Here is a 27,948-nt window from a genome sequence, read left to right as displayed (position 1 = left end):
TCCTAGGGGGAGAGTGTCTAGTGATAATGGCCGAAACACTCGATGACCCCATGGTCCACTACTGAAGACATGTCTTACAGTAAGATAGTCAAGTTATAAAAACAACCAACTAATCAGGAAAAGCCATAGTCCAGTAAGCCACCCCATTCCACCCCATCCCTTACCTCAGCCCCTTCCCATACCCTGAAGGTAAGTATAAGGATGACCCCCAATAATTCCCCTGCTACAGCCCTAATCCCCACCCCGTGATCATACCAAGGAATTCACCCTTGAGGTAAGTCGGCACCACTAGTGACACTCAGGCACTAGTGGGGCCAAAAGAGGTGTTCAGACGAGCACGCCAGCACAAAGGCACTGGCGGAGGTGTGTCAGGCAGCAATGCCCAGCAGGCAGACCACCAGCCTGTATTTTCACATGTAGATAGATAGACAGATAGATAGATCAGACAGAAATTGATAGACCATTGGTGTGCCTTTACTTTTATTCAGTTATATTTAAGGAATACAATAAACTAAATTGAAAGTCTACACTAGTCAGGGCCATTGTTGGGAAACTCAACCGTTAATATTTGGCCATTACTCATTAGACTTCAATGTCTTTGTGTCTGCACTGCACTTTCAAGTACATTTTGAGCACAAAAAGGTAGAAACACTGTGCCCTCAAATTTTGCTGTTGAACATATGTGAATTATGCCACATCTAAATGGTCAGGTTTATTGTGCTGGGTTCTAATGGAAAGAGGAAACAATGACAGACAGTAACTTCAAATAAATCATACTTTTTATTAAACTCTAGATATTTCTTTCATTAGAAGGGTTTAGTATCAGGCAAGACATAGTTGAGAGGAAATAAAGATTGACATGATTAGGCACAAGATGATCATAACAGCAGCAGTGAAACAACTTGGAAGGACAGCTGAACAAATTATAAAATGGACATCAGTGGGCAGAGAGCAGAAGACATGAGGGATGTAACCATGTTCTCTGTTACTGGTACTTGCTGTACTGGAATGTTTGTGTGTATGTGTGTATCCTTTCCCTTCTCTGCTGGCATAGGGTTTTTACTTTATTTGCACTGTATTTCATGTACTTATTTTACAAAAGCTGAACATGCATTTACTCATTACTCAAGGACAGGGGGTCAAAAACTCACACACACACATATAGTCCTAGGAGTTGCAGCGCATGCAGCACAAAGACTGAAGACAAGACAGGAACACTAGAGACTGGGAGTGGGTCACACAAACACAGACACGACACATGCTTTATAATGCTGCATGGGAAGTTCCTTTTAGAAGGAAGTCCCAATAAGACAAACAAACAGAGGATACAATCATTTCCTTACAGTTGTTCAGCTAATGCTGCCTCTTCGTAGTTAAAGGCATTTAGCACTTAAAGATAAAATGTTCCTGCTTTGTTTGTGTTGTTGTCATTTCAGCCTAACTCCATGTTAAATAAAAACGGTAATGTATGGTTGTACAAGTGCTTTCCCAAGAAATACAAATATGGCTGCCAGAACAGGATGACCTGCTGATCCCTCTGCCTTGATTGAACTGTCTCTTCTCCACTCACCAGCTGCAACTGTCATCGGGTCTGTACTGAAAAGTTAACATATTTGTGGATAAAAGTTAAATGAGGGAGAGTTTTTACGTAACTTTGGCCATAACTTTGGTTTGAACTGTGAACTATGAAGGTTATGGTCCCCCTGAAAAGCTTAAAGGCTGTCCAATCAGATCAGCAGGACAGAAGTGAGAAGGATCAAAATGTGATGTGATTTACAATGAAGGAATATTACACATAAAGTCATAGAATTTAAATAATTAGTCTTTCAAATAGCCTGTCATTTACTACTTGAACACAAAACACTCAAACAGTCGAATACCAATGACAAAATGGAAACAGGCTGCTTTGAACAGAGTTTACAAAAAGAACAGCTTTTAACAGAGTCTGAGAGTTTTGTTCATGAAAATAAATATGAAATAAAAAATAAATATAGTCAGAGTGTAACAGTGGAGAATTCTGGTTCTGTTAGTGCAGTTCAGTACGTGAGGAGAGTACAGAGTACTCAGTGAGTCATAAACATCTGGGCATTTTACACAAACATCTTCAGAGGATTTCTAGAACGTTATGCACTCACATTTGGAACAACAGTAGCAGTATTGATTTGAAACCATTAAAACTATGTAACAAAGGCCATGTTTTTCAACAACAACAGAAAATCCGCAGAAATTTGGAATTGCACTGACACAATTATTACATCTGTGACGCCACATCTTAGAGTCATCTCTGGCTCATAGGCAGTGACTTTGAAGGCCACCAAAGTAAACAACAATCATCATAACGGTCAAGAAACAAGTATAAGGAGAAGCCAGGCAGGCTGGTACTGAGGGGTGCAGCGCACAACTAGATACAGTACATGTATAATGTAATCAGGTTCATCTGCGTTTAGGACCCCTGTTCTAAACCTTCGAGGGGGTCATTGTCTTATCAACTCCTCCACATTATAAACCTAAATAAGAAAGGTTAAATAATCCAGGTTGATTAGAAGCTTATTGGAACTGGTCATGTGTCAATCAAATAAAAACATTCACATAGCAATGCTAAATTTAAATTTGACTGGTTAACTGGGAGCTAGCTGCTTATTAACGTGTTAATTACGGAACAAATTATTCTAATTTGATGAAAATTACTAAAAAAATCCTATTAAGCAAACACATAATGGTCTGAAGATCTGTTAGTGGGGAGTAAACCACAGATATTTTAATTGTTTATACAATAATATAATGTCCAGGTTGTTTTCAAGTATCATGATGCTGTCGTATTAGAGTTGAAAGAATAGTTAAAGAGGATAACATTTCTAGTTCAATTGGTTGCTTTCATAAGTGTAATTTATGCTCAACTTGTAAACTAAGAATTGGTGTATTTTATTTAAATTTAAAGCAAGGAGTCTCCAAGTAGGAGGGATGATGTTTGTACATCAGTCCAGAAGAAACCAAGTAATCTTGTGTACTACATAATGAATACTAATGAAAACATATCCTGAGTTAGTTAAACTTGTGTCACATTACAGGCCCAAACAGAGCAGAGACATTGTTATTGCATTGTTGTTTCATTATCCTGATCAGACAGCACTGACAGATGTTCGCCGTAATGAGACATTTTCTCTTCTTTAACCAAAAACAAAGTGTGAGATGAATTTTGTGAATGAAGATCCTTCATGGCTTTAGTTTTACCCACTTTAACTCAAATAAACACTCACATATGTGTGTGTGTGTGTGTCAGGATGTGTGTAAGTGTGTGTGTGTGTGTGTAATTTTAGCTGAGCAGCTCCAAGTATGTGACAGGTACTTTTCCTTTTTGGTTTCCCTTTTCTCCGATTAGCCAATCAGAGTCCATTCCCGGCATGGTGTAAACAGTGATGAGCTGTAAGCCAGAGAAGACAATTGATGTCAATGTACTGTGGGTGTAAGAAGACAAGTTTTTACAGGACCTGACCTGAACCTGACCTTAGACAGTACCAGTGCAAAGTTCAATTGTATGAGTCAGTTAAGGCTTTAATTCAATGGCATCTTCACTATTATATAAACATGTATACATACGTGTTGGTGTTGTGTATTATAACATTTTTAAGGTGACTATTTTGGTATGTATATTTATAGAATTAGAACTAATCTCTTATTCAGTGTGAATTTCTATATTCAAACGCATATCTGCGTCTTTTGTACTTCTGCTCAGATACAACCTGCATTTTTTGCTCTGTCTTGTAATGACAGTTTGATCTAATCTAATCTAAACAAATGTACATTTGACTGACTCTGTTCTGTTTAATTGTTTATCTTATTGTTAACTTTGAAGGTTGTAATAATAAGTGCTTTCCGAGAAACACTGTTTCCAGTTTCATCATAACTCCTATTAAAACAGTATCAGCTACCTGTTATTTTACTCGTCCCTCAGACTTGGATTCAAGCCCAGACACTACAGCCTCTTTGTCCCATTAATTAAAGTAGGTCCTCATCCACACTTTCTTCACTTTTGTTTTGTTTCACTTTCAAACAAAACGCATTTCATAAACAAATTACAAACCCAAGTCCTTGGGAATGAGTTTGTTGAAAGAACCTGGATGCAGGTCAGTGGGTTGGTGGAGATCTTTACCTCATCGGCTAGAAGGGAGAGTTCACTGGAGTCAGCGGCATCATAATCGTACAGGACCTTCGCCTTGCGAGTTCCTGTAGCTGGTGACTGAACCTCCTCGATCTTCAGTGTGTCGTTGTCTGTGGGGCTGCTGATGGCTTCAGCTGGAGATGCAGCCATAGAGTGAGTGGTGTTTAATGCAAAAGCATTGGGGAGCCTATGAAGAGCAAACGGGTTGCCAGTCAGACGATATACAATACATACACAGAGATTATGTTAAAAACACTTTAATACAATAATGTGATTTTAAAATGGAAAAACAGGAAAGCAGAGTTCAGATACAGGTCGGAAACCTGATTTTTGCAGTGTTTACCTGCCAAGTTTTCAACTGCTTATTCACTTAGAGTTAAGTCTAGTCTCACCAGTAAAAGAAAAATAGGTATAAGGCTTAACTAAACCCCAACCCACAGTGGAGCTGCAAAAACTTCGACGGTGTCAAAATACAAATGTACTACGTGTTGATGAAATGTCCCAACAACAGGCAGATGTACAGCTGAGAAAAGGCAAAGAGAGAGTGTAACAGACCACACCATACTCACACATCTCCATCAGAGCTGAGGGCATGAGACATGGAAAGGAATGATCATGATTTCACTTTTTCATGTATGATTTGATAAACTTATGTGTAACGTTAACTGCAGTGTACACTTTGAGAAGGGTTGGACAAACGTTTTGGCTCACCGGCCAAAAAGAGATTCAGAATTTGACTGGTTCAGTATTGGTTGGATGTAGAATGCTGGGTGAAGTAAATAAAATAAAATGTCCAAGAATAAACCTGAACTTGCCACAAATTTAGCACATATAATGTCTGACACCATTCAGTGGTATTAACAGAAACTGCAGTCAATTTGTTGTAATCCATGGAACTGAATGTTGACATCAGCCTTTACCTTATCTTGTATCAGTGTTTGGCGGGCTGGATTAGAAAGGCCACCAGATTAAAAAGTCTGAGTATACACTGCTGTCCAAATACCACATGCATTCATGTCAAACATTTACATAGAAATATTGAGTTTAAACTCTGTCTATGATAAGACCTGTAACACCTGGGTATTTATAATGAGTCGTGACAAATCAAACCAAACAAATCAAACAATAGAACGAGTGATTAAATTATGATTAACCCTGACAGTTGTGGTCTAGTCACGTTAATGTTTACTGCCTACACTACTCCACAAGAGGTGTAGCTATTATTGTTAGCAGAAAGGCAGATAAAGGCAGATGTCCATCAAGAATCAAGTACTGAGATACTTTATATCTTATGACAAGAGTTCATGTGAAAAACATTGTGAATATATGACTCACATTGAGACCAACCTCCCACACAGGAAACCACACACAGATTTGTCCTACGATTGTAACATGAATCCATCAGTGAGTAAAAGCTGACAAACTCCCTTTACATTGCTTTCATATTGATACCTTGCCAGCTCCCTGCATGTGGAAATGACACTGTTTATAGTAGGCAGCCTGGGCCTCCACAAACTCGTGCAGACAGCGCAGGTGATTCACCTGTAGGTCAGCAAAAGACAAAAACAAGAGGAAGTGTGTCACTCTTCTCTTATTATAAGTAAGATTATTATATTATATTATAATGCAATCAAGGAGGTGAACTGGCAGACATACATGTGTGCTGCTGATTCCCTCTAATAGCAACTGTGTCACCTCTGCTTGACGGTCAAACTCTGTTTGGGCCACTCTGAGTTCCTGTTGTGCCTAAAACATTAACAAATTTAATGTAAACCTTAGACATGAATGGCAACATAAAAAAATATAACAAAGTGAGAACGACAATAGTGTTTCATAATCTTCTAATATTTTAGGTTTAAAAATAAATAAACTTTAAAAACTTTTGCTCACTTTCTCCACTTCTTCAGTCCATAACTTTGGGGCAAAAGAAAAAAATATGTATTTATTTGTTATCGCCAAACAATCTTGAGACACAGCTGTTTGTATTCATTGATCATTTTACCGCAGAGGCACTGGCCGACAGCACATAGTTACGAGGTCTGGTCTCCTGAAAATCTGGAGCCGTCTAAGAGAACAGTGAAAACAAGAAAGATTTGGAAAAACAGTGGAAAGCACTAAAACACATATTTCAGCACACACTGTGCAGAAGATGTCAAAATATAGTAATCATGACAGCAGCGATGAAACAGCAAACAAAACAAGTGCCACTTGAGCTTCCTGAAAGTTTAATATAAAACAGATTATCTGCATTACTGAATGACACATGCCTCAAGATTACACTATATTTTATTGTGAAATGGATCCGGTCTAGTTGTTGTTGTAAAACCTTTTACTAGTAAAACACGTTGTGCCATATTTTATCTAAAGTTCAGTTCAGTAGTCGGCCATGTCTCTGCTGTTTAAATGTAAACTGAGATAAGATAAAAATGTTATTGTTGCTTTTAAGAATGTAACCTATGACAGAACAGAACATATATATATATATATATATAGAGAGAGAGAGAGAGAGAGAGAGAGAGAGAGAGAGTAGTCCCCCTCCTATCGCGGTAGTTGCGTTCCAAGACCCATCGCGAAAAGGGAAAAGTACAGGCGAGATAGTTATTATATGATTTACAGATATATTTACCCTTTATGAACCTCCCTACACCGTAATCAACAGTCGAAAAACAACAACAGTGCCCTCCTGTGTCCAACTGAAGTCATTGCACTACATTAATTAAATGCTCACCATATATGTTGTATTGCCCAGGCCTGATACTATATACAGTAGATATGTCACGCATGACATGCGGGTATCATAGATTTCAAAAATGTTTTATTTTGTATTATCCTGTATGTATGTGTTGCAAAATGTCTTTTCATTTATTTAAAACTGGTTTTCCCTTTTAGGCTAGAATATTATTATCTTTCACAAAAATAATGAAAATATTGGAAATTACCAAATTTTAATGTAGTGATTGGTTTAAAAAATTCTGTAGGGCACACTGTATATACAGTATTTATACTATAAATATACAGCCTGGATGTAGTTTACCTCGATTACTCATTCTATTATCAGAGTTAACTCATAGTAATTTTAAACTGTTTAAATGCAGGTAATACATCCAATTAATAAATCTGATTACTGTAAAGGGACATTGCAACAAATGTGATGTGATCCCTCGGGTCAGAGAGGTGCTCATGCTGTTAAACCTTGATGAAAGGACAGGATGGAAGCAGCAAATAATTTGGAGAATCTGCTCAGTCACTGGTTTTTATATTCCATCTTACACTGTTTTGTCACAGTTTTTTTTGTTGCCCTTTTTTCACAAATGATTTCTTGTCAATTCATAAATTGCACAGGAAATAAAAGCATAACCAGTGAAGGAGGAAGAAAATAAGCAATACATGCAAATTCCCTTAATACTCACTTCCCCGTCGCACTGAAAAGGTTGTGAATACAAAGCCAGTTAATGGTGGTTCATAGCAGCACTGCAGTTAAAGGATGGCTAGAAGGTGTGCAAGGATTGGTTAATAGCTTTGGAAGTTAAATCAAAGACTCACTGCAGCTTTAGCCTCTGCCATCTTGGCCTTTTTCAGTCGTGTTTTACAGGCATCCAAGTCCAGGCGCAGGTTCTCCAGGAGGCGTCGTTCTTTCTGGTCATGGATGAAAGGAAAAATAAACAACCACCAGACAAGACCTTTTTTACAAACAACAAAATATATGTAAACAATGTTATGCTAAAATGTTTTTACTTATTGGATGTAATATATGTTTAGTCCAACTGAAGTCTGTTGTGTAGGATAAATGATACTGCTGACACATGCTAATGACTAGTTTCTTCATCAATAGAAATAGACTTCCGTGAATGTAAATATTCTGACTCACTGAGATGGTCTTCCAGTCTCCTTCCAGAAAGTTTCTTAGTGGGGTGAGAAAGCTCATGGTCGATGTTTGGAGGAAATCTCTTTCGGCTGCACCTAATCTTTTTTCACAATCTCCAACAATAATTAGTGTGCTTCCTGTGGAAACATAAACACATTATGATTCTGCAAACACCCAGAGCTGCCATGCCAGTTTTTGCACACTCACCATAAGGACTGACTGCACCAAATTCCTTCGCTGCATCCTCCATGTATTGACCCAGCAATTCTCCATTGGTAATTCTGGATGGTGCCTTCCTGTCTAACTTCTCATAGAGAAACTCTTCAATTCTGGCACCTGTAAAGAAAGATCAACCAGAACAAATCAGCAAACACGGGCACAGTTTGCACAACAGTCAAATGACAGCTACATCGAAATTCACTGTGTGTGGGTGGGTATTTAGATTTCCGAATAAACAAACGTGATAGGTGTTGTCACTGTGTAACGCTATATATACAGGGCAGGGATTTCCTGACACGAGCCATTCTGTCAATCTTTCGAATGATCCAAAAATATTAACTTCACACTGATACCTATGCTTTATCTTTGAAATAACTTCAAAATAACTTGTAATAAAACATAATCATCAACATGAAATAGATAATAGACAATAAAAACTCAAATTTGTACATTTCTAAATCCCCCGTGTCGACTACAAAATAGACTCACAACCAACGAGAAGTTGACAGATGGCAGGTTGGTATCCGCAACCCTGTGGCTAGTGGCACAGTGTAGGCATGAGCAATGAAAATTCCATGACCATTCCTTATAACATTAGACCAAACCCATCAAGACAGAATCATCACACATTAAATTGGAAGTTTTGTTTCTGATAGATTTTTAACCTTTTGGTTTAACGGAACACTTTCACAAAGACAAGAATACAACATCTATTAGGATTACTAGCAAGGGTTGGTAATGCCCATCATTCTTTGCCCTTACAGTTTTCCCTGATATACAGGGGATCCTTGGTTTAAGATGTCCTCCACATACACCATTTTGTGGTAACGTCACCATCTCCCATAAATTCAATAAGAAAGTCTTGATCCATCATCCTGACATATAGCATTAAAACATGCCAACTTGCCAAGTCCTCTTTTTTCATCTTTGGCTGGGTGCGACTTATACTCCGGAGTGACATACTGTATATGTTACTTACTTTTGTGAAAAAAATCTGTTGTAGTCTTGTTCAAATTCTTCATTTTTGATTAAAGCATCAACTCTCCTTGACCGTTTTAATTAAAAAATGTTCACTCCTGCTTTACTGGTAAAGAGTAATAGCTCCAGAATAACATTTGTAATGTTCATTCTTTCAGAAATCTTCTAAAATATCAGCACCACCCAAGTCTAACATGTACTGTGAAGGATAAATGATGAGCATGACATACTCCAGTCTGAATGGCATCACTTAGATAAAACATGTTTTCCACAAGTGCTTTAAAGCAATAATACGTTGTAGTAGTAGTAGTTGTAGTAGTCTTTAGACTTAAAGGTCATGACCCACATCGCATTCACAAATTCTTAGAAATCATGTGCTTTGAACTTGTGAAAAACGCGCAAGAACAAATGGCAACACACTTCCTCTAACTCTGGTGTATTTCCAGGTACAGTTCATACAGTTTGCACAAACAAGCACTGCACACCAACAGGATGGTGTCATGAGGATTAGTTTCACTCTGACATCATGTTGGAGAAGATCTAGAGTGTAACCCATCATTTCCCTCAAGAGTTAACAATGTACTTTTAAAATGATAGAGTTGTTTTCTGTCCATGTTCAATATTAGTCATTAATTCTTCTCTAAAGAGCATGTAACCTCTAGCACAAACACTGTTGAACGCTACTTTTGCAAGCAGCCTGGTGGCACATTAGGTTTTCTTTTTCTACTTTGTATAGTTGCATTAGAATATGGACAGAAAACTTGATCGTCAAGATGCAGACTTTAAAGAAGAGTTAAAAAATACTGTCCTGAAAGTAATAACACAACATCTTGTGATGGCCTGATGCATTAAGCATAAACTAACTTAATTATCTATGTGCCAGAAATAACTGTAACTATAGGTTAGGCAGCTTGGCAGCAGTAAAATAGGAGATGAGTAGTAAAATGTATATTTTCATCATCTTCATAGACTGTTTATAAGAACTAGGCAGAGCAATCTAGAGCCCACAGTGACCCCCGAGGAAAACCCCATATGAAGATTGATGGTTTTAACAGTAACTCTAATTTTTCATACAAGTCTATGGAAATTAGTCAATGTCTGTGTTGGCTGTGAAAACAATGCTTTTCTGGCCTTGTTACATAACGGTCTATTTGTGATGACATTTTGCAACGTGATGCTGCATCAGTTTAAATGGTAAATGGACAGAGCAGCTCTGTCTACATTGAGTTGTGGCTTCACCTAAAACCCACAACTCGTACTGTTAACATCTTTGTTTACTTCTAACATACGGCTCATGGCTAGCACAGATCTTTTCTCACTTATTTTATGAATTATTTGCCAGGGCATCCAAAGGCATGTTAGGTTTCCACAGCAGGTCACTGAAATTGAGAGGGAGAATACTCACCAGTGTGATCAACTGTAGCATGGAGAATCAAAAAGTCACACGTTAGAGCTCACCTTTGTCCTGCATGTCTATTTTAAATGAAGACCTTTGTTCTTGTGTTTGATCAGTTGAGGGCAGTTGCTGTTGACATGTGAGCTGTCAGCAAATTACTGAAGAGCTGTCTTAGTTCTGACATTAGAGTCATAACATAACAACATGAATTTTGTGTAATAAAACCAGTTACCAAATAAGTTATAAGAGTTAAGTTATAAGATGAATGGCAAAATCCATTTATCTGTGAATTGCATTTACAGAGGTTCCTCGAAAAGTACTAAGACAAAATGAAACTACATTTCCATTTTTTGCATATCCTTCATATCCTCCTCACTTCTGCAAACATTGATTCCATTTGCAAATTCCTTTCTTGAAGAAACAACCTGCCTATTTATTTCTGTTTTCCCCAACTTCAGGTGCTCTCAGATGATTGACATATCCCTTATCAGCTGTAGGGCTTTGAAAGCTTTGTGATTACTCAGTACCATTATGCCTCAATGAGACCGTAGCAGCAGTATGATGTCTCAAGTGAAACTGTGTCCAAATACGGAGCAGCTCAATTATTTTGTTACTCCAGCCAGTGGATCTGTGGTCGGTTTTGTGCTTTGTCTTATTTTTGTCATTATCCAGTTATTTTGGTTGGTTTGGTTTGCTTTAGTTCAACATTTAGTTCAACATTTTAGTTGTATATTTTGCTGGCTAGTTTAATGTTTGTCTGTGGACTGGTGTTTGTTTTTCTTTTTTGAGTATTTTTTATTTATGTGTCTGAAAAAGAAAAAAAATAGCCCAAACCTGTTTCAAAGCTTTAACAATCTTATAAGGTTTCCATTCAAGTAATAAGTTTGATATTTCCAATAATTCTGATTTTAGAATTGTTCATTTGTAAAGGTTGAGATCAAAGCTGTGTATCAAAGCAGTTTTAGTTATTTAAATCTGTCTTAGAACTTTCTACCCTTGGTATATACACATACACATATACTGTATATACACATATATAAATGTACATATATACACATATATGTACATATATACACATATATTAATGTACATGTACAGTATATACACATGTGCACATGTAATTAAGAATTCAAATTTCACTTCGTTTTTTCATGGTTCACCTACCTACCAACAGGTAATTACAGGACATTTAATTGTGTGTTTGTCTCATACTTGGGTTGGGCTGCAGAAGAACCTCAGTCTGTCTGTAGATTTTTTCAGTCCAGTGCTTGGTGCAGTCTGCACGGCTCATCAGGTTCTCAAAATGAGCATCCGGCTCTGTCTTCTCTGCTTGACCCAGCTTTTCCTCTGTGAACTGAGATGGAGAAAAAACACAAAATATTGAACCCAGGTATACAATGCTAAATTGTTATATTTATGAATGGTCGCTCATAGATAATCACAATAATAATAATAATAATAATAATAACTACTGGGTTCTAATGGGTTGTATTTATCCTGCTTCAGTTGGGTCAAGCAAAAGTGACATTTCCCCCCCTCGTACATCTCCTCTAGTACACCTTTAAAAACCATAACACTGGAACGCGAAGTCGTTACGTCACGTCGGGGGTTGGGTTTTTGGTATAGTGCCCGCTCTGGCTCAGCTGATATCCACTTCCGCCTACACTGTACATGACAGACCAATTTTATAAATAACTATAGTCCTCATACAACGTGGCTGTGCAAATATACCGCTGTGTTTATTTTATTTTACATTAGACTTTGCCGTTGCAGGCTAGCTCGACCTGCTAACTGACAGGTACCGGTGGTGTCAAGCAGCGACGTATGACAGAAACAGTTGCGGCCCAGAAGCTGCAATGTGAACAAACACCACCACTGCGGGAACGTCCGCGTGTTTGGCGTTTTTACTCTCTACTGTGGGATTTAGCACAGCAACTCGTTGAACAGCGGAACAGAAAATCCGCGGGACAGCAGCCATATGTCACATGAAGACAAGACGAGGAGCTGCTACAGTTAGTGCCGCAGAGGCAAGCTGTATGCCCATATTCACCCACAGGTTACCTGAACAGCTCGTGTGAAGAACAGTCCTGCATCGGAGGCGAGTTTCTTTACGTTAAAGTCCATTATCACTGTATCGTGTGCTGCAGCTGCCTCTACGTAGTGATGTTCACTTTCTCTTAACACTATCCTCTACGTCAAAATCAATCACGTGACCTACGCGGACGACGACGCATAACGTAAAAAAAGCACGAAAATGTAATACGTTCTAGTGATGGGAAGACCGACTCTTTTTACTGATTCGGATCTTTGATTCTCGAACAGTAAAATGAACGAGTCGTGAACGAATCATTTCATTCGTTTTACAGCAAGTGGCGTTTTATCCCTATTGTGGGCGTTGTAAAGAAGGCTGCGGTTCTCCGACACTAAATACTGAAGGCAACATGGTTTGCTTCCGCTGACAAAGTCTACAAAGTACAAAAAATGCCATAAGTAATTAAAACCATGTGAAAACCTAAGCAAGAAAAAAACACCACAATGTGAAGATGAATGGGAGCAAAAGAGACCCGAGCTCTCTGTCACGTGACAAATTAAATGAATCTGCGAGAACGAAGCGAAAGATTAGTTCACAGAGAGTGATTCGTTCATAGTGATTAGATCACAGCGAAAGATTGGTTCACAGCAAAAGATTAGTTCACAGAGAGCGATTCGTTAGTTGTAAAAGATTAGTTCAAAGCGAAAGATTGGTTCATAGCGAAAGATAAGTTCACAGAGTGATTCGTTTGCAATGAAAGATTAGTTCACAGAGCGCGATTCGTTAGTTGTAAAAGATTAGTTCAAAGCGAGAGATTGGTTCATAGCGAAAGATAAGTTCACAGAGTGATTCGTTTGCAATGAAAGATTAGTTCACAGTGAAAGATTAGTTCGCGGAGGGTGATTTGTGAGTTCAATATGAACAAATCTTTCATGTGACTCGGGAGTCACGAGTCATATGTAACGAAGCGAACGATACATCACTAACACGTTCACTTTCGCTAAAACCAGTTCGGAGTGCATTTAAATGAATCTGCAAATATTACCTTAAATCCCTGTATTCATTCTGACTTGACCGCTAGTTGTGTATGGTGGTGGTGATGATCTACAAATCAGGCAAAATAATGAAAATATTCCCGTATTTTCATACAAATCCCATTAGATCTACTCCAGTTTGATCTACTCCAAGGACCAAATATATTTCAGTTTGATTTGTTTTACCAGAGAGTTTCCAATTACTCCCCGTTGGTAATTTAGTCCAATTCAGGTACATAGTGATCGTATTTTGGGTGTTGGAAAAATCACGTTGGATTTTCAATTGATTCCAAATGTCTTTGTCTCTGTACACATTTTTATCTGACATTGTGGGAATCCATTGACCTGTATATCCTGCTACTGTGTTCCAATCTTCACACCATCCTCTACGGGGCAGCCGATTCTGTTCACATCAAGCTATGGACATAATAATAAACACACATATAGGTCACAGGGTTTGTAAGTGTAGTTCCAATTAATTACTGAACACAGATCGCCATTGTCTTACCTAATACAGTATATATTCAAGAGTAATACCACCATAGTTATTTAAACATTTAGAATCATTCGTTGCTTCAGTGTTTTCTATTGTTACTCTCTGGTGTGAATGGTGTTGCTCTGCTGGATCTTTCATCATTGATGGGTGGTCAGTGGTGGTGTTGTTTTTCTGTAGCTCTTTGTCTTTTAGGGTGAGTATGATAGGCAGCACCAGGACAACTCCTGTGACTATCAATACACACACACAGAGTTGCATTGAAACTCCAATGGTTTTGGCTTGGGTCGAAATACCGTGAAACTTATCACATAATAACGTGAAACTTATCACGAAATAATGCGAAACGTATCACACAATTATGTGATACTGAGCCAATTTTCTTTTCTCAATGTGGCAGCGATACGCTTCTGTAGTATGGTGTTGCTCTGCTGGATCTTTCATCATTGATGGGTGGTCAGTGGTGGGGTTGTTTTTCTGTAGCATTGGAACTCCTAATCTACGAAATGGGTGCCATGGTTTTGGCTTGGGTTGAGTATCTTCTGTCGTCATCATTTTGAGAGGAGAGGTTACCAGTACTTCACTCTCTTTGTCAATCATCTTATGTCTGCAGGACTGTGGTTAGCCCAATACAGTAATCACTCTAAATGGCTGAGGATCGCCTTGCTTCACCAACATTGAGACGTATAGCTTCTATATAGCTACACCCCTTTGTAGTTGGACTTCCCCTCAACCAATTGGATCCTGTACCAAGAACCTCTGACTCTTGCAATGCGAAAGATGAATCCAAGGTTGTTCAGCAATCTTTATGGCTGCAGGCGTCGTCAGCAAGACCTGGTATGGGCCTTCCCACTTTGGACTCGACCAACACTTCCTTTTGATGATCTTTATTAGCACCCAGTCGCCGACCTGGATTGGCGTACCGTCACTCTGCAAAGATATAGGTGTATCTGGCATACAGTTAGAATTTTGTATTTCTTTTATTTTTAGCACAGTGGTGTTTTTAATTTATTTTCAACTTTTGGCTTATGTTTGATATGACTTGGTTCATGTAATAATTTCTATTGTCACAAATCTTGGTATAATCCCTTTGACCAATGCTTTTACCAGCATCAGCAGCTTTTGATGGGAACAATTCTACCCATTTAGAAAAGGTATCCGCTATGACTAGACAGTATTTCTGTCCTTCACTTTTATTGAGTTCAATGAAATCCATATGTAGCACCTGGAACAGGTAATTAGGTTTTGGGAACTTAACTCTTTTTGGTCGGATGTTTCCTTGTGAACTATGTTTAGCACATGTTAGACATGCTGTACAAAAACATTTTTTTGAGTAATTATTAAATCCATAGGTGGTGAATACTTTGTTTATGGTATTCACCATCCCTCCTGTTGAGACATGGCAAGGCCCATGGCTCAATATTGCAGCCCATTTATACAATGATTTTGGTAAAATTGGTTTACCTTCAGGTGATACATATATTTTATTGACTGTCTGACCTGACCCTTACATCACTTTCTCTCACTTCCTCTTTACTTTCTTTTCACGTTCTCCTTACCTTCTTTTCACTTTCACTCTACCTTCTTTTCCTGTTGATGCCCTCATGACAATGTGAATGCAGCAGAGTTAACATATGCTACAACAATCATGTGTTACCCTTACATACATCAATATATGTCTCTCACCCCTCTTTTTGTGAAACAGTACATATAGTAAATGGAACATACCTATTTTACCTGTTGAAAAGCAGAACACTTCTGCCATTGAAGTGATATTGAAACAGTGACAGGGATTAAGGCATTCCCGACACACACGTGTGTTCTATGTAACATGGCTCTATTTGTGATTGACAACTGGACTGTCCAATAAGAGCCCGGTACAGTACAGTAGTAGAAATAGAAAAAGAAATAGTTTCAGAAACATAAAACCAAATAAGCAAAGCAATACAAAAGTAACTTAAAATAAAAATAAAAATATAGCAAATATAATAAATAATAATATAATCTTTTTTTAAGGAAAACGATATATATCCTATGAAGGCAAATATCCATATTAAACAGACAATATTACTTAGAAAATGTCTAAAAGTTAGGAAAAAAACTGAAATAACTTTAAGGGCTAAATTTTGGACCCAAAGATAATGTAGATGTAGCAAAACTAGCTCAGCAGCTAAAACTGTGAACTGTGTGTCTAATTTGATTGGATAATGTCTAATGCATTGTCTATATTCACTGTTTGGTCTTATTATCCTTGGTTTGCACGTTAGTAGTAGTAGTATTGTCCTACAGCTGCATTGCCTTGTGACCATAATGTTGTCGGTATCTGCTAAGAGGTTCTCTTCTTCTTTTGTCAGCAGAATTTGTACATTTTCAGTGGAAAGTTCAGTGAAGAGCTGCAGTAGTTGTTATCTGATTGCCATTCCCAGTCAAGGCGGTATGCAGCTGAGGTAGCTATTACGCCCATTCGTTGCCATGTCCTGCCAAGTCCTTTTTTATTTTGCTAAAAAAATGGGTCACCGTACTTACTGCATGTAATCTCTCTGCTTCTTCTGAAACCTTGACAGTAGCAACAGCTGTGCAGTCTTTATCTGTTATTATGTGTTGTATTAGAATTTGTTGAGTTTTTAGTTTGTGCACCTTTTTATCAAAGTTGCCCTGGAGTGTGCTTTAAACGCAAAGTTACATGCAGTTTATCGACTAGTTGAATTTGGTCTGGCTTTTTTAACACATCTGTTATTTTGCTAAGCAATGTTGTTGGGACACTTAAAGGTGGACCAGTGTTCAAATCTAATGACCAGATATAGTTTGGTGTGCCTGTTCCTTGCACAACCATAACATCAGTGTTTATTTTGTCTATTCTTTTCACAGTCATTCCACCAGTCTCATCGGGCACAATTGCTAGTCATAACTGTGACATTGCATCTCTCCCTGATAAGTTTACTGGACGATTTGGTGCCCAAATAATTTGCACTCAACATTTATTTCCATTTTCTGGATTCTTTTGATTCTGTTATGCCTTTTATTTATTCACAGAACACAGTTCTACATGCTCCCGTCGGATCTTTTGTTTTTGGTTGGTCCAAGGTTTTTTAACTTGGATACAAAGGTTGGTGGGCAGTGTGTGTGTGTGTGTGTGTGTGGGGACATTCTTCTATGTCTGCATCATCTGAAAGTGGAGTTGCTGTATCAACACACTCTGTCTGTTTGATGTTATTGTCTAATTGTCCTCAGGTCTGACATATATAGTTGTTTTTTTCTTACTTGATTGTATTTTTTTTTTATTCTGAACCATTGCTTCTGCTTTTAATTGTTTAAGTTTTATTCCATGAGTCCTTTCTCTCACAAGCTTGTTGAAGCCAACATTCACCCACACTCTGCTCAAGCTTCTCTTTTTTTATTGCCTTTTGCCTTTCTTTTTATGGCAAGCACAAGCTCTTTGCAGTCTTCCTGTTTTAATTTCCCTTTAAAACCATACTTTTTCTGCCAATTATTTAAATCTTTACATTCGAAAACATTTTAATTTGAATGAATCTGAAATGTACCTATACATGTACTTAACACCCCCTTTAAACTCCACAGTATTTGTCCCCATTTTGATTTCTTATTTTATTCAATTTTTTAATTTTGAATTTTTTTATTTTACGCTGCGCAAAAAAAAAAAAAAAAAAAAAAAAAAGTTGGTTTCTATTTCAACTGATTCCTCCTCGGTCACACACATTCACATTCACTCTTTTTTAGGCCTTTGGATATAGGGACTACTGCTCAGGCACTCCAACCTGCTTAGTTCTAGGGTTTGCTGGCCAGGGATTTTTAACCCACTTCATTCTAGGGATTACTGCCCAGGGATTTGCAAACCACTTATCAGAATTTAGGGATTACTGCCCAGGGACTCCAACCCATATTTCAACAATGTGCTGGTAATAAAAAATTGTTTCTTACCCTCATTGTCGATCTTATTCTGGTATCAGATGCCGTCAATCAGCAGCCCAGGATCAGATATCGAAGAACTGGCCGAAGGGATAACTCACTCCCTGGGTCTTTCCCCAGAACACTAGTTCTGGCTGTGCACGGTCTTCAGTCGTCCTCCACCTGATCCTTAGGTTCTGTTTAATTTGTTGGCATCCGGCTTGAAGGACCAATTAATGTCAGGTTTCAGTTTCTTAAAGCGACAGTACAGCATGATGCAATGATAATAAATTAAATTCTTCCAACAAAGTGCAAACCAGATACAGCACTAAACCTAGATGTGACACTTGGCACATTGATTTAACAAAAAAAGAATAAAGTAAGGACACCCAGTAAAGAGAGGACAAGTTCAGTCATCTGGAAATGTATTTATTCTGCGAATGGAATTGTTTAAGCAGAATGCAGAGGCCAGCAGTCGTTCACATCAGGTCTGAAAATGAGTCAGTATTTTACCACCAACAATAATCACTGTTATTTATTTCTTTGTTTTTAATATTTTTAAATTAGTAACTAATCAAACTAAAAAGGCCAGTAAAGGTCCTTACAAACCAGTAAAATTATATATTTTAAAAGCCAAATCTATTTTAGTTATGGCCATATTTTCCAAAAATCAATCCTTTTTAAATCTAAATATTATACACATTTTCCATATATAATGAAAATTGCCAAACAAAACAAAAACAAAGGGTTGACAAGTTCACCACAAAAAAATAAAACTGAAGAGTTTTGTAAGCTTAAAGATAAAATGCCCTGTATGGTCTTTTATGTAAAGAATGTGTAGTTCATGTTCCTTAAGAGAGTTAATACACACTTCATTTCTCATTAGCGTAGCATCAGGGGACAACAAGACAACAGCATCAACATGAATTGTATTAATACGGTTATCATTAATATTCAACAGGAAGACCTCAGCCAAAGAAATGTCTCACAACAGTAACAACAATACAGAGATTCTGTTAGTGGGCAGCGATGCCACACACTCAAGCCACTTCATTTTTTTAAACACATTTAATTAAGGAAAACAGATGTCATCTACTGGACAGAGGTCGTACTGTAACATTAGGCAAAAAAAATAAAAATAAAACAACAATATAATCTACAACCAAAAAAAAAAATGACACTGACATTTGCGTAATATTTAATAAATGAAGCTGAAATTACACAGGAAAATTTGTAGCTTAAACAAAATGAACCCAATACACAGGCAACAACGCAGGTTAATAACAGGTTATAGGCCGTAAGGTGAATTATGAAAACTCCTTTAGAAATTGAATTCCGCTCTGACGTCTGGGAACTACACGAGCTCAACTTCATAAATAAGAACGAGTTACGTTACACAGGCAAAAAGCCTGTTTTTTTTATATCGATGCATTTTATAAAGAACTAGCATCTTCGGGGCACAATAAGATTTTTGCGGGCGAGCGGTGGCACGGTTCGACACGTGATCGTGCTACACCAATCGAGTAGCTGATTGATGTCAACACTTTCGGCAACACGGCTTCCTCTGTGATTCTACTTAACATTACCGATAGAGAAGAATTCTCCCAAAAGTCTTCTAAAGTGGGCCAAATGGATTCTAAACAGTGCTTCCCAGACGTCGGAGTGATGAAACGATAATCGGGTTCACCTTATGGCCTATTAGTACCTTTGTAGATGTCAATTTAACAAAGACCCGCACTAACTATCATAATCTTTCTTGTCTTTTTTGCCTTCACCTTCAAAGCTGTCTATGCCGTCGCTGCTTTCATGACGGCGCTTTCGGCTGTTGCGGACGTTGAAGCGTTGGTTCATCTGCGGCAGAGGGTCCATGCCCAACACTTTATGGATTTGACGGAATGCCAGCAGCCTCAGAGCAAACTGTATGGAGGAAAGAACACGAATAGTCCACGAGGGAATCAAACAATTAATTTTTTTACATGAAGCATTGGTGCTTCAATGTATGAGAACGAAGGCCAGCGGCAAAGGTACATTTGAACACTTGCTTTTATGCTATTCAAAACTTCGCATTTGTTAATGTTGTTGTGATATTGATTAAGTGACAGTCTCTGGAGCTGTTAGAAGGCTAGATGCTTGTACCTGAGCACTGGAGGTGATGTCCTCCCTCTGCTGCTCACCCATGGTTAACAATGTGTCCACAGGCTTCTTTTCACATGGATCTATCAACCCAGGTCCACCTGTAGGAGGATATTACACTCATCATGCATTGAGTATTGTGTGTACAATATAATTAAATGCACAAATTGTGTTTGTACATTAACTAGTGCTAGACAACAAGTAAATGTTTTTTATTACATGATTAACGATTAACGCGATTAATGAAATTAATGACAGAAGTATTCCCTTCAGATGATACTAATTTAAATATTTCTTGTAAATCTCATCTTAAAAATTACTGTATTTTCCCACACTATAAGGCCAAAAAAATGCATAATGAAGAAAAAAAAACCCCATATAAGTCGTTCCAGAGTATAAGATGCACCAGCCAAAGGATGAAAAAAAGTGCAACTTGCAGGAGTTGCAGAAAGTGGTACACAAGCTAAGAGTGCCCTCTAGTGGCTGTCATTGTAAAAATAACAAACGTGAAATTATATATTTTAATCTATAAATCGCACCTCAGTTTAAGTCACAAATCCAGGCAACGGACGAATTAAAGTGCCACTTATAGTCAGAAAAATACAGTATTAAATCGAATATATGTCCAAAGCTATTTGCCACTGCCAACATTTGATCGGTTACAGAAAAATAAGTTTCGAAAAATGTGTCTTAGTATTAGGGTTTGGCAGTTGTGGTAAACTGGAAGATGCTGTAGGCACAGCATCAGAAGCAACTGTTGCACAATAAAATGACTTGTACTGAAATAAAATGTTAATAGTAATGACAGAAACTGCAGCAGCAAAACAACGACACTTGCTCTTTCATGACATCACAACAATAAAAGTAATGAATCTATATTTTAAAGATATTTACCAGAGAGTAGAATTCCAGAAGAAATACATTCAAAGACACGTCTCAGTGCATCACCTGGACTGAGCGGTGCAGAGGCGCTGCTGATGGCCTTCTCCACCAGCAGCTCCATGGCCTGAAGAAAACATTGATATGATATACCAGTAGAAACTGAGATCCAAACTTTAATCTTTGACAGCCATTTGCTCTCAATGTCATTTTTAACCAGACTCTTCTGGATCACACTTACAACCAACAAGGCATCAACTTCAACAGCTTACAAAAGTAATAATGAAATATATCTATATATAAACATACATACAGCTACATACATACATATATATACGCACACACATATATATACACACACATATATATACACACACATATATATACACACATATATACACATATACATATACACATACACACACACACACACACTATCATAATGACCATTTATTCAATGTATTACATCAATAGCATCGAAGGTTTCAACAACACACTCACCCATCCAGGAAAGGATGACCAGGTAGGAACCCGCTGACAAAGGTCTCTCAGAATTCGAATGATGATCACACAGGATTGAAGTCCATTAGCTCTAGCCTTTTGATGCAATAAAAGTTAGGTTTACGAAGCCACCATACAAAACAAAAGATGGACCAAACAACTGAATCACTTCTGTCATAGAGGTCCAAACACTACTGTGCATAATGGAAGCTTGAGTACGGTTTAAAATCTGTTCAAGTTTGTAATCAGCTGCCATTCCCAGTAGTCTTGTACCTCATAGTTAGTAAGGGAACTCAAAGTTTGCAAGATGCACAAGAAATAGAGACATTTCTTGCCATCTTCTAAACCCTGGTCCCAGGTTTATCCAAGTATCTCACAAACAGAGAGTCCACCTGAGAGGAGAGTTTAGGGACTAAAGAAGCAAAGGAAATCTGCACCACTTTTCATGTGCTTCTGCTCAGGTAGCAGAATCACAGGAAACCACACAGATATTCCTCTTCCCCTCAGTCCCTATTGTACAAAATATCTAGAATCAAAACAATACAAATGTTGAACATGAAAGCACTTTTTAATGGCACAACCTTGTGCAAGTTTTGTGCAGCCTTATGGAATCACAAGTTACCATGACGCAGTACTTGGAAATTTGACAAAAATAAAATACAAGGATGCCAATTTTTTTTGGTCCATAAAAGCTCCAGTTTAACTTAGATTTGTAAATGGTTTACCTAGCAGACTTTTACCAAATTACTTTTTCATAAGAGGCATCCTTGAATAGAAGTTTTGACTCTAAATAATAGTTGTAATTGTAAACACTGTTTTATGATCAAATGAAAAACTAGATGTGTAAAAAAAAACACAGAAGAACTATTAAACAAATAATGCATCTCATAAGGCTACAGTAAGAAAGTAAAATGATGTTCCGAACCTGGAACCACTTAGCGTGGCGCAGAGCAGCCAGAGCGTCAAGGCATATTTGCCTGTCCAAGACGTCCGCTGGGTCTTTCACCATACCCGAGGTTACATCTAAAAATGGATTTCAAGGATCAAAATCGTGATGAGGAATGGGTGTTTGACCAGGTCAGTAAGGCTGGCAGAGAACAAACAATGCCACACATACCAGTGTTTTTGTTTCCTGAAACAAACTATAATTGGTTGCCCATTATTCAGTCATTTCATAAAAAAATGCATTCATGTAAAAACTGAATATATAGAAATCCACACTGAATAGGGACGTGGTGTCTATCTGGCTAAACAACATGCGTGTGGGCTCACTGCTTTTGAAGCCAATGCTATTTTATCAGGTAATTGTATGCAAACCGTGATAAGAACCATAGTAATGACATTTTAGTAGCTGTTTTTTTGGGACAGAGAAGGGCTACTGTGGCTAATGATGGTTGTATGACTGCAGCAGCAAAGACAAATAGCTTAGTGACCTGATAAAAAAGTGGCAATGCAGTAGTAGGTGTGGCAAAGTTTTTGGGATGTGAGACAACCTTGGTCAAAAATCCTTCCGAAGCAGTTGGGTCTACTGAATCATCCAATGGGAGACAAAGGGGGTTGGAATTTGTTCCTCACTTTTGTTTGTTTTTTGTTCCCGACCATTTTATATATATATAGATATATATATATATATATATATTAAAATAAGTAAATAAAAAAAGAACAAGCGATGGGTGCTGAAGAAGAGAAAACAAACATGAGAACTAACAGCAAACAAAAGGGGTTAGGCTATTGCTGCATGCATACCTAAAGTCATTAGGTTGGAGTAAGAGCCCAACAATCATTGTTTACCAACGGCTGCTCTGGGCTCCAATCAAAGAATCCTTCGTCAGCCGTCTTACCTGAACTCTTAACAATACTCCCCTAAGAATTGTAAGTTGGAAACAACATCAGATTTCAAAACAATACTGCACGCATTGTCAAATTATTTAGACATAAAATATAGTCCACATTATGATTTGTCTGTCCTTGTCTTACCATTGACAGTAATCAATCAGCTTAGTTTTGAGCCAATATGATATTTATGTGTGCATAAAAAATGTCAACTCAGGGGAGCACTTCAGAACAGGGATCTTTAGCCTGGTGAGCCACCCACTAACACACAAAGGAAGATTTGTTTCCTGTGGGAATATAAACATCCAATTTCCTCTGACTCAGGCTAATATGGGATTTACAAATATGTGGAAGAAGAAAAAAAAGAATCAAATATCTTAGATCTAATAATTCCAAATTGGTCATGACAAATTAAATCACCTGTCATCAACTTTCTGTTAACTTCTACGTATCAGATGAGCTTTTGCCTCGTGTCAAAGAAAATTTGGACAGTGGGTACTACAATAATGCATGTCTCCCATTGATTGTAGCCATCGGTTAAATGAAAAAAAAAAAGGATCCCCTGGAACACAGGAAACAAAATAGAATCTCACCTGGGAATAACTAGACTTAACACAATGCAAACACTGATCATGCTTGTTTCAAAGGATAAAGAGAGCATTTGAGAGGTAAGAGTTACAGAGCCAAAAGCACAAGAGCAATACTGCTGGCACTTCTTTTAAGTTATGTGGTACACTTGATCTGTGGCATGGTGTCTGTATAAACCTATATTATTAAAAATGTTATATTATTTACTGGTTTTCTATTTGAATTAAAAAATAAAAAGAGCTGAACCTAAGCCTGTGCTAGTGCTATGCCTTGATGGAGAGAAACTGATGTCAGCAACAATGATGGATTGCACTTCCTCACTTGGCTCATCATTTAAAATTTCAGAAAAATCAGAATGAATCATTCACAAAGTGCAAACTTCCAGGGGGTGGGAGGGACGCATTTAAGGCCCAACCCAGTAACCAAAGTGGAGTGCCAGCAGGACAGTGCCCTTCAATATGTCAACCAACATAGTGAAACTGATTTCATAGAGGGGAGAGCAGAGGGACAAGAAAAAAGGTGCAATGGAGAAAAAGGCTGTGAGGAGATTCCCAACCTCCATCCCGACCAGTTTCCTCTCTGATGATGGGTGAAGTCAGCGTGATTGTCACTTGCATCTTTGGCTCTGTGCAGGACGTCAGGATGATGGCTGCTTCCTGGATGGATCCTTTGACCTCATACTTCTCTGGTGTCACTATCTGAAAGTGATTGAGGAGATGGCAATGACAATGACAGCTCCCGTTTACGGTCACAAAAAAAGGGGGCAAATTTGTCACAACAGTACCGTCAGCTGCTTGGGGAGATGTTCAACAATGCGGCTCAGAAGGCTCTTGGTGGGTTTGTCTGAGCAGAGCAAGACCAAATTGACATTTTTGTCTCCACGTAGAAGCAACCCTTTGGCCAGAACCCCTACCCTCATGACTCCCTTCAGGGCTCTGGACAAAAAGAATATTATTATCATACTTGCAATGGAGTAAGTAACCACAAAAAACATTTGCTTTAAAAGTATAAAATTCTACAAGGCTCAGTCACAAGAGTCATAAATGCATGTAAGATGCTCTATTGAGTAACAGTTATACAGTCAGTCATTAAGAAGTGGTCTGGGTATCCCACCTGTCTTTACAGGCTTCCTTCTTTTCTTTGTCATCTTCTTTGGTCTTGTCCTGGTCTGTGATTATGTCTGAGACCAGTTTTAGGGCCCGTTCTGTGATGGATACGATCTTCTGGATGGACTGGAGCTCATCCTCTGATGGATAAATGGCTGCGTGCTTTGTCATAACATAGCGATCGTCTGAGGAGTCAGGACGCCGTGGAGGCTGAAAAACACAGAATGTACACAATATGTTTTCCCCAAATGAGCCATGATGGTTAGAAAAACAATTCAAAAATGATGTGAATAAAACAGTAGCTTGTATGCGCAACTGGTAAGATTAGTAAAATAATCAGGAAACAAAGAGCATTTATACTTGCCTCACAGATGTAGAAAATACATTCAAAAGTTTTTCACTTTATCAATGCCTTCATTATTGATTAGAATTGCCCTCATAAATGCTGCAGGAATAACTTTGACATCAAAGGTGTTGCACTTTATTGTCCTAATAAGCTGTATTAAACAGCTAAAGATAAGGGTTGTTTATGACATATACTAAACTACTGAACCCGAGTTCCTACCACGGGCCCTTGAGGCTGCAGGCCAGGCATGCCAGGTCTGACTCCTAGTAGACCAGGGGGTCCAGGAGGGCCCTGTGGATATGCTCCATCTGGTGGACGACGACGGTCATCCCAGTGGTTCGGCTCCTCCTCCATGCGTCTCCAGTACATGTCCTCCTCATAACGCCTGAGAGGGAAAACCACAAATAAGTATCATGTTCAACTATTTACATAAGACCCGGTCTACCTTCAACCAATAATTAATAAGATATATACTGTATGTTATACCTCATTTCCATCCTCCAGCGCTCTTCTTCCTCTCTTCTCCTCCAGTATTCCTCCTTTTGCATTTGCTTTCTCATCTTCTCTTCCTGAATCTTTCGAGCCCGGATGCTGGGCTTCACCTCTACCTGAAGATCTGGGTTTACTTTTTTCTACAAAACATTAAAACATGTTTGCATAGATATGTTCTTACTTCCCATTTCAAAACATCTGCCTTCAAATATACTCTGGTTACAAACCTTGTACTGCAGGCGGTGCCGTCGGCCTTTAAGATGCATTTCTTTTGCGTTGGGGTCATTGAAACTACATTCACACAGCTTGCAATGGAAGCGTATCACTTTGCCTTCATCATTTCGAACCTATACACAAGTTTCACATGTTACAAACAAATTTGAAGGACATTTCTTCTCTACATCTGTGGTGAGGTGAGGTTTATCTTAATGCCCTGTCTGTCAGCACTTACTTCTTCAACATAATCATGGCCGACAGGCTGAACATCGCTCTGAAGACCAGCCAGAGTGGATGCAGACAGATCTGCAATGTCAGTTTTGGGGTCTTGAACACCAGAAGTGGGTGTTAAAGGTTTGGAGGTTTCCATTTTGGTCTCTGTTCTTGTCTCATCCATCTTGACAGTGGTCTGCAATTTATTACCACCTACAAAGTTAATCTTGGGGATGGTCACTTTCTTAACTGCTGATGCAGAGTTGACAGCAGAGTGGCTGTTGGTCAATGTACTCTTGACTCCTGTGACTCCACTGCTGACTATGTTGATTGGCTTCAGGTATGAGGGACTGGAGCTGGGGGCTGCAGAGGAGGAAGCAGCCACACACGTGCTGGTGCTGGAACTGCTCATGGTGGATGTGGTGGTCTTACTTGATGCAGCTGTGGTGGTGGAGGAGGACGTTTGCGTGAGCATACTGGGCTCAGTCGATGGGATCGGCTTTCCAAGTTTGGTGTGGAGCTTCACCACCTACAGACAAGAAATTTAAATAGTTTTCCATTTAATGTGTAGTTGCAGATTTTGCAGAGCTAACAGTTGCTCGTGACAAATCTAAAAAGTTTAAGACTCCTTATTAGGGGTGATAACAACCACTCATACCTTCTGGTGCTTGGCTCCACGGATATGAGCAGCGTAGGCATCGGCACCAGTGCAGGAAACATCACAAAGTTCACAGCGAAGCTGGTTCTGAGTGTTGCGGGCCAACACTCCTCCACCACTGCTGCTGCTGCTACTGCCACTCTGAGAAACCTTCAGAGCTGCTTCTTTCTTCTTATGTTTCTGCCCTTCCAGATGCTCTTTATAGGTCTACAAGGTTTAATGAAACACAAACAGACAAATATCACATATTTTTACCATATAATTTAGACTAAAATAAGACCAAAAGTTTGTTTTAAACATATTAGTGATCTCACCTGAGGGCCAGCACAGCTGATCTTACAGACGTCACAGTAGTGAATCTGCGGGGGTTTAGGGGGTTGCTTTGGCCTAATCTGTTTACTCTGAAACTGTGGTTTCTTAGTAAAAGTGTTTCCAGTCCACGCTGCTGTTGCCGCTGCAGCTGCAACCGCCTGCTTCTGCTGCTGCTGCTGCTGCTGTTGGTAGTAGCTGGTGGCTGCTGAGTAAACAGCTGCTTCATATCCGGAGTATGAGGTTCCTGTAGAATGAAAATTCAAAAACACATTAAGACCTTTAAGTAATAGTTATGACACCTTTTATAGTAAACCTAATCAGGTTTCCGAGTAGCAAAGAAATTAGAAATTGTCCTTGCCTAATCCACAATTAGAAAACATTTCCAAATGCATTTAAGATGACTCTGTTAGAATGTTATCAGTTCTTGAGTGAACATGTACATCAGTTAAAATGAAAGACAACCGAGTTTCCTTTAGTTTTGCCTAAACAATTGTGTACCATTAAAGCAGCAAACTGACCAGAGTAAGTGACAGCATTGGTGCTGTAGGTCGGACTCTGAGAGTAGGTTGGGACCACAGAAGCTGCGGCA

The 27,948-nt window shown here is 38.5% G+C and overlaps 2 protein-coding genes across 2 annotated transcripts in view; both read right to left on the bottom strand.

Annotated features, from left to right (window-relative positions):
• Window positions 1-761: 761 nt before the first annotated feature.
• On the bottom strand, window positions 762-12,894 carry LOC103397480 (endophilin-B2-like). Its single transcript, XM_008335748.3, is given in 11 exon segments — window positions 762-3,421; window positions 4,151-4,346; window positions 5,580-5,701; window positions 5,816-5,905; window positions 6,050-6,073; window positions 6,162-6,224; window positions 7,703-7,795; window positions 8,028-8,161; window positions 8,232-8,360; window positions 11,830-11,971; window positions 12,679-12,894. Coding segments are annotated over 11 exon segments (1,164 nt in total). The 5' UTR covers window positions 12,742-12,894; the 3' UTR covers window positions 762-3,313.
• A 5,601-nt stretch (window positions 12,895-18,495) lies between these two features.
• LOC103397483 (zinc finger RNA-binding protein-like) overlaps window positions 18,496-27,948 on the bottom strand; it is a 15,797-nt gene continuing 6,344 nt past the window's right edge. The window contains 15 exon segments of the mRNA XM_008335749.3: window positions 18,496-19,999; window positions 20,219-20,316; window positions 21,110-21,221; window positions 21,596-21,691; window positions 22,521-22,618; window positions 24,573-24,714; window positions 24,801-24,951; window positions 25,130-25,332; window positions 25,688-25,853; window positions 25,955-26,100; window positions 26,188-26,307; window positions 26,412-26,918; window positions 27,048-27,254; window positions 27,362-27,603; window positions 27,878-27,948. The exon segment at window positions 27,878-27,948 is cut by the window's right edge and continues 7 nt beyond it. Coding sequence (XP_008333971.1) covers window positions 19,820-19,999; window positions 20,219-20,316; window positions 21,110-21,221; window positions 21,596-21,691; window positions 22,521-22,618; window positions 24,573-24,714; window positions 24,801-24,951; window positions 25,130-25,332; window positions 25,688-25,853; window positions 25,955-26,100; window positions 26,188-26,307; window positions 26,412-26,918; window positions 27,048-27,254; window positions 27,362-27,603; window positions 27,878-27,948 — 2,539 coding nt within the window. The 3' untranslated portion in view covers window positions 18,496-19,819.

The sequence above is a fragment of the Cynoglossus semilaevis genome, chromosome Z (genome assembly GCF_000523025.1).
Source record: "Cynoglossus semilaevis isolate Cse_v1.0 chromosome Z, Cse_v1.0, whole genome shotgun sequence".
NCBI classification, from domain to species: Eukaryota; Metazoa; Chordata; class Actinopteri; order Pleuronectiformes; family Cynoglossidae; genus Cynoglossus; species Cynoglossus semilaevis.
This window is presented reverse-complemented; position numbering and strand designations above follow the sequence as displayed.